At 35.0% G+C, this 10,282-nt stretch overlaps 1 protein-coding gene across 1 annotated transcript; it reads right to left on the bottom strand.

Annotated features, from left to right (window-relative positions):
• Positions 1-1,464: 1,464 nt before the first annotated feature.
• Positions 1,465-9,637, bottom strand: LOC306877715 (islet cell autoantigen 1-like). The gene is made up of 13 exons (XM_079429649.1): positions 9,342-9,637; positions 8,909-8,938; positions 8,646-8,811; positions 8,498-8,570; positions 7,246-7,369; positions 6,965-7,163; positions 6,645-6,770; positions 6,321-6,419; positions 4,816-4,907; positions 4,686-4,735; positions 4,355-4,597; positions 3,168-3,248; positions 1,465-2,776 (listed from the first exon to the last, which is right to left on the bottom strand). Exons 2-13 carry the CDS (start codon positions 8,923-8,925, stop codon positions 2,676-2,678), a joined length of 1,371 nt encoding a protein of 456 aa, XP_079285775.1. The 5' UTR covers positions 8,926-8,938; positions 9,342-9,637; the 3' UTR covers positions 1,465-2,675.
• Between the last annotated feature and the right edge of the window lie 645 nt (positions 9,638-10,282).

Genomic DNA, 10,282 nt, shown 5'->3' with positions numbered 1-10,282 from the left:
ACTGAACAAAATTATAAACGCAACACTTTTGTTTTTGCCCCCATTTTTCATGAGCTGAACTCAAAGATCTAAGACTTTTTCTATGTACACAAAAGGCCTATTTCTCTCAAATATTGTTCACAAATCTGTCTAAATCTGTGTTAGTGAGCACTTCTCCTTTGCCGAGATAATCTATCCACCTCACAGGTGTGGCATATCAAGATGCTGATTAGACAGCATGATTATTGCACAGGTGTGCCTTAGGCTTGCCACAGTAAAAGCCCACTCTAAAATGTGCAGTTTTATCACACAGCACAATACCACAGATGTCGCAAGTTTTGAGGGAGCATGCAATTGGCATGCTGACTGCAGGAATGCCCACCAGAGCTGTTGCCTGTGAATTGAATGATAATTTTTCTACCATAAGCCGTCTCCAAAGGCATTTCAGAGAATTTGGCAGTACATCCAACTGGCCTCACAACCGCAGACCACGAGTAACCACACCAGCCCAGGACCTCCACATCCAGCATCTTCACCTCCAAGATCGTCTGAGACCAGCCACCCGGACAGCTGCTGCAACAATCGGTTTGCATAACCAAAGAATTTCCACACAAACTGTCAGAAACCGTCTCAGGGAAGCTCATCTGCATGCTCGTCGTCCTCATCGGGGTCTCGACCTGACTGCAGTTTGTCATCGTAACCGAATTGAGTGGGCAACTGCTCACATTCGATGGGGTCTGGCACTTTGGAGAGGTGTTCTCTTCCCGGATGAATCCCGGTTTTCACTGTACAGGGCAGATGGCAGACAGCGTGTATGGCGTCGTGTGGGTGAGCGGTTTGCTGATGTCAACGTTGTGGATGGAGTGGCCCATGGTGGTGGTGGGGTTATGGTATGGCCAGGCGTACGTTATGGACAACGAACACAGGTGCATTTTATTGATGGCATTTTGAATGCACAGAGATACCGTGACGAGATCCTGAGGCCCATTGTTGTGCCATTCACGAAGGTGAAGTGATGCACTGCGTGAGGAAAATGGTGTTCACACCAGATACTGACTGGTTTTCGAACCCTCCCGGACCCCCCCCCAATACAGTAAAACTGCACATTTTAGAGTGGCCTTTTATTGTGGCCAGCCTAAGGCACACCTGTGCAATAATCATGCTGTCTAATCAGCATCTTGATATGCCACACCTGTGAGGTGGATGGATTATCTCGGCAAAGGAAAAGTGCTCACTAACACAGATTTAGACAGATTTGTGAACAATATTTGAGAGAAATAGGAGTTCAGCTCATGAAAAATGGGGGCAAAAACAAAAGTGTTGCGTTTATAATTTTGTTCAGTGTAGAAACCAGAAAGATCATTTTCTTCTGAGAACAATTGAAATAAATTTCTTTCTAAATATTTTTAAAGGAAAACTTCTAGCGGTAGCATGTAATTTATAATTTATTTATAAACATTATAAAAGGTATATAGTCACATTATTGGGTAAAATTAAGCTGCTTTTATTCATTTCATGCCATTCAGAATCACACGAGTACAACACAAAATATTGAAAATTACATGGCATTATTTGGTGTAGTGGGATACGATTTATGGTGATGCATATTTTACTTTGTCTAGAAAAGCTCTGATATGAACTGACTTCAGTGCATTGTGTTATGTGGAATCACATTTACAAATCTTTATTACACTTTATTGTACTTGCATGTTTGTAGTTTAATATGTACTGTGAAAAGTCATTTGTAGTACATGGGAATCGGTTTTCAGGCACACAAACACATAATCAGCACTAAGAAATACAGTTAGCCAACATATACATAAACGCTTACTTCATACGACCTGGTTTTCATAACAAAAATAATAAGAGTACAATAGTCCGGTTCTGGAAGTAAAAATCCTATACATTTTCTCATAATGTTTAAACCTTTCAACAAAACCATGAGCTCTGATTTTTTTTAAATGATTTATTATATCTGCTTTTAAGGGGGGGGGGGGGGGGGGGGGGGGGGGGGTTTGTGATGAATCCACAATCATAAATAAAATGAATGAATTCAAAATACAAAAATAAAACCCTTCCAAAACCAAGCCTGTAAAAAGTGAGCCATACAATGCATCTTAAATAAGGTGTTACATTTGTGTAGCTGCTTTCACATCAGGTGAAGTTTCCATAAGATAATATAATATATAATGTTCATTAAAATAAATTAATTGAAGGACTGTGATAAAGTTCTCTCATATTTAAGGCTTCTGAAATGCAGCATTAGTTTTAGTTGACGGCACTAAAATAAGACTACTTGGAAAACATTTGCAAAAAGTATTTTTGCAAATGTTATCTATTTCGTTCATAACTGATCAAGGTAACATCTAAAATAAAAAACATCATGCAATATCACAATATACAAATCCAAACTACTTACTGTTGCTGATAATGCTGTGTCAGTATATACATTTATGTAATACAAGAAAACCCACAATGTTATGGCAAATCAAACTGCCTTGACAATACTAGCAAATAAAAAAAGAAATCAAGGCCAGAGTGATTATTATTAGTTTCCTTTGGCAGCAAATATTTCTTCATTAAATAATTTAGGTTAACTGCTATGGCTGATATCTGTCCGGTGCAGGCGTCTGTAGGCCTCTCACATCAGCTGTGGATTGTGCGACGAGCGTAAAGTGCATCTGTAACAGGGCAGATTAAGCGTTCAGGAGCTCATGTTCTTCATCGGTTCGGCCGATCGCGTCCGGGTTGGACAGCGGATCCAGATCGGCAAACAGATTGAACCAAGCAGAGAGATCTTTTGAGGTATTGGTAATAGAAAAGTGAGTATTAGAATTGTATTACAATATATACAAAAATACAACCTAAAGTAAGGGGTTTAAATATTTACTCTGAAATCAAATCTGAAATTTGGTCTCAATTTAAAATCTCAATTTTATTATATATATTATATATTGGGTGGGGGTGGGTATGATTCACACAGTACGTTTACAACTGAAAATAGATTATTTTTGGATAAAATATCGACACAAAAGGCATTATTATTATAATCAAGTATGAAGTATTCAATTCTATATTACTGTAAATGCATCTTTTTCACATTAATGCATCACAACGGATCAATGCATGTTTACACTCTCAATACTGGTTATGACTGATATATTTTAAATGACTCTGATCATATTTACCTTTCGCTGCAGGTTTGGAAGAGATTTGACTCGCTACAGATGAGTTTTCAGGAATATTCTGTGGAATGGCTGTTGTCCAACCTGGAATACAGACAATATTCAAGAGCATTTACAATGGATGTGCACTACAAGTTTGGGGTCAAATTTTGTATTTTTTTTTTACTTTTAAATTATTAATTCAGCAACGACACAGTAAATTATGGAATCTCATTTCCACCACAGAATAAAAAAGGTTCATTGCAAATAGTTTATCACACAATTCAGACTTTTCCCCCCCAATTTTAAGTCAGAATTGCACGATGTAAACTCCAAATTCCAAATTCTGTGGTGGAAATGGGCTTCCATATTAAACTGACTGAAAGTGACAGTATTGAAATTAAGAATGTTTCAAAAGATTTCAAATAAACGCGGTTCTTTTGAATATTCTATTCATAAAAGAATCCTGAAAAAAGTGTCATGTTTCCACCTAAATATTTTTGAGCAGCAAATCTGTATATTAGAATGATTTCTGAAGGATCATGTGACACTGAAGACTGAAGTAATGTTGCTGAATATTTAGCTTTGCATCTCTGGAATAAATTACATTTTAAAATATATTTAAATTAGTGCTGTCAAATGATTAATCGCGATTAATCCAAAATAAAAGTTTTTGTTTACATAATACATGTATGTGTACTGTGTATATTTATTATGTATATATAAATACACACACACAGTATATATTTTGAAAATATTTACATATACGTATATGCATTTATATTCTTATATATAAATAGATTTAATATATAAACACATACATGCATGTGTTTGTATTTATATACATAATGTACACAGTATACACACATATATTATGTACATAAAACTTTTATTTTGGATGCGATTAATCGTTTGACAGCACTAATTTGAATATAAAAACAGTTATTTTAAAATGTAATTATATTTCAAAAATTTTCTGTTTGACTTTTTGATCAACTAAATGCAGTCTTTCAAATTTTGAAGTCTTTCTACTTTTAAGAATATTTTCAAAAACGTAAAAAAAAAATCTTACCCATCCAACTTTTGAACACTAGTGTATAGTTTGTTCCATAATGGTCTATTATTGTTGTATTATCTATTTCAGACAGAAGATACAGATTTCATTCGGTCCCTGTCTAAAGCAGACTTTCTGGTAAGATGTTTCTGCTGACCTGAGACTGTGGACTGCAGGTCGTTCATGTTCTGGTCGAGTAGTTTGGAAGGGAGAAAGAAAGCGGACTCCTCCTCGAGCAGCTGCATCTCTGCTCTGCTCCCGTCGGCCGGATCATCTTCCCCAAACACCTCGCGCCATTCCTGTGAGAAACCCCCGTCCTCCAGAGAACAGCTGCCCAGAATCTCATTCAACAAACTCAAGCCATCCTTCTCCTGACCGCCGGAGAAAGCGTCATCATTTCCTGTGCATACATTGTGAAGTCATTGGTTTAAGGATGAACTTCTCTTCATCTGTGGATAAAACTCATTCAGCTTTTATGAAAGCTTTACCTGTTTGCATGAGGTTACTGCTCAGAGTTTCTTCTTGAATCGAAATAAGCCTGAAAGAGAAGACAGGATATGAGCGATTAGAGGTTTATACACGTCAAACTACATTAAATGAGGACAGAACAGCTCCTACGTTTCATCTGTATTCTGACTCCTCATCTCCTCATCTTCTGCTTTTGCCTTAGTTTTCTTCTTTACTTTTTTCTTTGCAGCTTGATCTGAACCCTAGAATATCAGACACAGCAGATTTGTTGGACGTGCATCATAATATCACCGCTTGTTTGTGTAAATGATGAAAGATGGGTATTTAATAAATGTAAGTTACTATTTTATCACAAGTCTAAATCAAAAAGCCTACTTTGGGATGATTAATCAATAAGCAGCAGGTTCCTGTTGTGACAACCTTCCCCATATCATGTGAAAACATTTCTGTACTACTGACAATATCAAGAGGATATTCTACTTGAGAACTGAGACCTCCAAACCTCGCTCTGTAGCACACACTACTACAAAGTTTGGGGTTGCTGAGAGTCTCTTATTCTGACCAAGGATATGTTTAATTGGTCGAAAATATGTGACCCTGGAGCACAAAACCAGTCTTGAGTCGCTGGGGTATATTTGTAGCAATAGCCAAAAATACATTGTATGGGTCAAAATTATCGATTTTTCTTTTATGCCAAAAATCATTAGGATATTAAGTAAAGATCATGTTCCATGAAGATATTTTGTACATTTCCTACTGTAAATAAATATATAAACTTCATTTTTGATAGTAATATGCATTGCTAAGAACGTCATTTGAACAACTTTAAAGGCGATTTTCTCAATATTTAGATTTTTTTGCACCCTCAGATTCCAGATTTTCAAATAGTTGTATCTCAGACAAATATTGTCATATCATAACAAACTAAATAATCAAAAACTTATTTATTCAGCTTTCAGATGATGCGTAAATCTCAATTTCGGAAAATTGACCCTTATGACTGGTTTTGTGGTTCAGGGTCACATATGGTAAAAACTGTAAAATATTATTACAATTTAAAGAAACTGTTTTCTATTTTTATATATTTTAAAATATAATTTATTTCTGACTTAAAGCTGAATTTTCAGCATCATTACTCCAGTCTTCAGTGTCGCATGATCCTTCAGAAATCATTCTAATATACTGAAATGATGCTTAAGAAAAAAATATTATTATCAATTATGAAAACATTTGTGCTGCTTTATATTTTTGTTGAAAACTACAATAGTTCAAACGAACATTTAAAAGAAAAATCTTTTGTAACATTATAAATGTCATTTTTGGTCAATTTAATGCATCCTTGCAGAATAAAGGTAGTAATTTATTTTATTTTTTTAAATCTTACTGACCCCAAACATTTGAAAAGTTGTATATTTTCCCCAAAATTTGTTATGCTAAATAACTAAATGTGAATATAAAATGTAAGAAAATTATCTTTCTTTTAAACTAAAAACATCCGAAACAAATCCAAATTTCACTGAAAAATGAAACAAACTCATTTTATAGTTTTAAAACACAATGCGAGCCATGAAAGTACATACACATATTCATATGAATAAATATGAATATTATCAAACTTCTATATAATGAGATTCATTTCTTCCGAAAGCTCTCACCCCCAGTGCTGAAGCCTCGTGAGTCTGGCAGCCTTTGAAGCTCTCATGAATAGCAGCCATAGTGTGAGAAGTTTTCTCCCAGAAATGTAGCAATGTGGTCTGAAACAGAAGAAAAGACAGACTGCTAAATTGTGAGATATAACCACCTTTAACAATTCATTTAGATAATAATATTAAATGATAATAATACAAATAATAAAACATTAATAATAAAAAGATTGAATACATTTAATTTAATCTAATTAAATAATAAATCACATTTACAATGCTCACTAATCAGGTAAATCAATAAATAAGCTACAAGATGCAAATCAAATGCAGCACCTGATATGTTGTCAGGACGTATGAGAGCAGATTACAGCGACTGGCTCCGAGCAGATCAACCTTCTGACACACATCATTCTTCAGTTTGTCAAAACTTGTCTTGGTATGACGCACCTGAGTTTGAACCTGAGGATGAAAAAAAGATGAAACTGCTGCTCATCAAAAACAACCAGCAGAAGAAAGTAGTAGTAATGATTAACAAGGACATTTCAGAGCTTCTAGAAGACATTCTCATCCCATGCTACAGTAGATGAGAATGAGTAGAAGACATGCTACTAGAGAAACGCTTTCACTGCAGTGACTTCCAGGGTGAGACTGACCTTACGGAACTTCTCCATCTGCTTGTGTGTGTCGGGGTCCAGCTCCTGAGAAACGTCCTTCATCCAGAGCAGAGCTCCTCTGTACTCAGTCCGTGACTGCTCCATCCTGTTCACCGTCAGCCACGTATCAGAAATGGCTCGGTAACGAAACGTCTCCACCTCCTGGTACAGACGGCCCAGCGGACCTCGCAGCGCCAGCCTGCAGGAAGAACCGAATGAACCAAACGAAGAAGAGGAAGAATTCTCAAACCAATCGCATTCGATTAGAAGCTTGAAGAGACCTTTGCTGTGAAGAGAAGCAGAGAGCTTTCCCAGTAGCTTGCATGATCTTTCCAGCTCGACTTTTGTCCTGAGAGCCCTGTGAACGCAGGAACCGTCCCAGTTCATTCTCCTCCTGGGACAAAACTGAAATGAGCATCAGAATTTAGCCACATACATACGTTTTCTTTGAATAATAAATCATGACTGAAATCTAGCTTTAAGTGTTAAACATTTGAACGGCACATTCTTAAAAATAAAGGTTCCAAATTAGATTTTTGCAGCGATGCTATAAAATAACCATTTTGGGTTTAATGGTTTAATTTAAAATATATTAACTTTAGGCCTAATGTAATATCAAATAACAATACAGTTAATATTATAATCAAGTATGTGCTTTAGTATGTTAGCACATCAAAATAGGTGTCATATTTTTAAGCATTACAAAAGATTATTAAAACAACAATTTAAAATGTACTTTAAAGTCAAACAAACAAACAAAAAATATGCAAGTATTTTTTTAAAATAACTACTCGTGAAATAACTATAAAATAAAATTAGTTGAACGTAAGAGTGCTTTTTTGTCCCACTTAAGACAGACATAAGCAAATCTTTTTACAAAGTTTACATTTGTAATGATTAAATTAGAATTTAGTGCCTTTCAAATATATTAGCTTTAAATGTAATATCAAACAACACACAGTCAACATTAGTCAACAAAGCACATCAAAATAAGTGTCATTTTTAAAGCACGACAAAAGATTATAAAAACAATTATTTAAAATGTACTTTAAAGTGAAAAAATGAAGTAATAAAGTGTTAAAAGTGCACTTTAGTGTGTTAAGTATGTCATGTTATACTCTCTTGAAATACGCTTAAGTGACCTTGGTAACACTTTAGCATAGGGACCACTTCTCACTATTAACTAGTTGCTTATTAGCACGCCTATTATTAACACATTGGCTGTTTATTAGTGCTTAAAGCACATATTCTGCATCCCTAATCCTAACCAATACCTAAACTTAACAACTAGCCTACTAGTACTAACTATTAATAAACAGCAAATTAAGAGTTTATTGAGGCAAAAGTCATAGTTAATGGATTTTAATAGTGAGAATTGGACCTTAAAATAAAGTGTGACTTTTTATTTCATCAATATTATATTATCTGCAAGTATTTTTTAAATATAATTTTAAGATTTGATGCACATTGAATACAATTAAGCGATTTATAAACGTGTATATATTAATATTAATACATTAGCAGTTTACTTACAGCTGATTCTCCTTTGATAATGTTCAATCACCTTAAGGAGCTCCAGGCACGTTCTCTGTACTGAATGAAACACCTGAAGGGAAGCATAAAAACCCACGTTCATCACATGACCATTTGATTCATTCAGACCCAGAGGAAAGTTCCTCACCTCCAGTTTAGCGTCCAGATCAGCATCAGAAGCAATGACATGCTCATCTTCCTTCTTTCCTGTGACTTTAATCAGTGTTTGCTTGGTTTTCCAGTATTTCTGCTGGAACTTGTTAACCACAGAAGATTCTTGACTTTGGAGAAAGTGATCAAAATGAGAAATACCTCTGCAAAGACATGACAAACCAATTAAGAAGGCATCTCATTTGTTTAAGTCTAATAATGAATGTCTACACATGGATGGTTTCTGCATTGCATACTCACTGGTTCCCTTTCTCCATGTTTGTCAGGTATCTGAAATAAAAAGGTCATTATTTCATTATAGCTAACTGTCAATAGTGTCACGTTTGATAATTTAACAGTTCTAATTTATACAAGATAATTAGTCATTGTGTTACTGAAAAAAGCGTCCAATAACGAAACCTGTATAATGTTTATCAATGCATTTTGTAAATAAGAAATCATAAACTGAACACGCAGGCCTCTTTTTTTTTATCTTTCAAGTGCATTTTATTTTTATTCACAAACCTAATTGACAATATCTAAACTGCAGCACACAAATCACTAAATGATTCTCACATCCTGCCGCACCAAAACACACACTAGCTATATACTGTCATCATGCAACCGCTACAGTAAATACAGGAAACGATCCGTTTCTAATAATACAAATAAATTGAATTATTGTGAGACTCACCTTATGAGCTTGGATCCCGGCTGCTGATGTTTAAGACATGCTTTAATAGGAAAATAAAACGTTATATGTGCATCACTGCGCGTTTTTGGGTGCGCGTGCTTGCAGATGTAGTGATGACGCACGAGCGCACTGCGAGCATAAAGAAGGAACGAGTGACAGTGACATTTAACTTGAAACAGGGCTGTAAATGCACGGTTGTGATCGTTCTGTGATGACACTATTATTATACTTTTGGCTTTCGTAGTTTTTAAAAGACTATTCAAGTTTCTTTGTCTCAGTATTCATCTGTAATTCTCGAGAATACTGTAGAAGGTGCGCGCAGACATGTGGTGCCTGTTACTTTTCTCAGCGCTTATTTGAAGAGACTAATCACAGTCGGTTGCGATTATGTACATTTAGAGATGCTCCGGTGGAAAACAAGGAAACAAATTAAATTTTGCACTAACTGTGCATTATTATTATTTTTTTTTTTTAAATAAGTCTTAATGTAAAAAAATAAATAAAGGCAGTGCAGAAAATACGTAGGCCTAAAGCTCTCTGAAATGATTTAGAACCTTTAGAATGAACTTTAGAAATATAGAATATTTGATAAACATCAAAATAAATTTTCAGTGGAAGTAATTGTCTCCAACAGTGTGTGGCTGTGGCATCATGTGTTCATAAATGAAATTAGATTCACTTTCATAGCAGTTTCATTAACTCATCAGAGAAATTACAAAACGTTGACACACGATCTCAGCAAAGCAAAATCAATTATAGGAGCTCATTAAGTTTTGCTCTGTCTGTCAGAAATTATGACACATATTCACCAGCACCTGCCACAGAGAACAACTTCTGATGAAGTTGCATGGAGACAAACCTGTACTAAGGATGTCTTTAAAGATTTTTCATAAATAAATAAATAATGCATTAGTACATAATGAAATTAGTTAGATTTGAAT

The sequence above is a fragment of the Barbus barbus genome (assembly GCF_936440315.1).
Source record: "Barbus barbus genome assembly, chromosome: 12".
NCBI classification, from domain to species: Eukaryota; Metazoa; Chordata; class Actinopteri; order Cypriniformes; family Cyprinidae; genus Barbus; species Barbus barbus.
The sequence above is the reverse complement of the archived record's forward strand: the minus strand, read 5'-3'. Positions and strand labels throughout refer to the sequence as shown.

Excerpts from the sequence above, each read along its gene's own strand:
- LOC306877715 (XM_079429649.1), bottom strand. Across the intron at positions 7,370-8,497 it reads TTATCAAAGGAGAATCAGCT|TTTTGTCCCAGGAGGAGAAT; the intron begins GTAAGTAAACTG and ends TGCTCATTTCAG. Across the intron at positions 2,777-3,167 it reads TTCCAAACCTGCAGCGAAAG|ATCTCTCTGCTTGGTTCAAT; the intron begins GTAAATATGATC and ends ATACCTCAAAAG.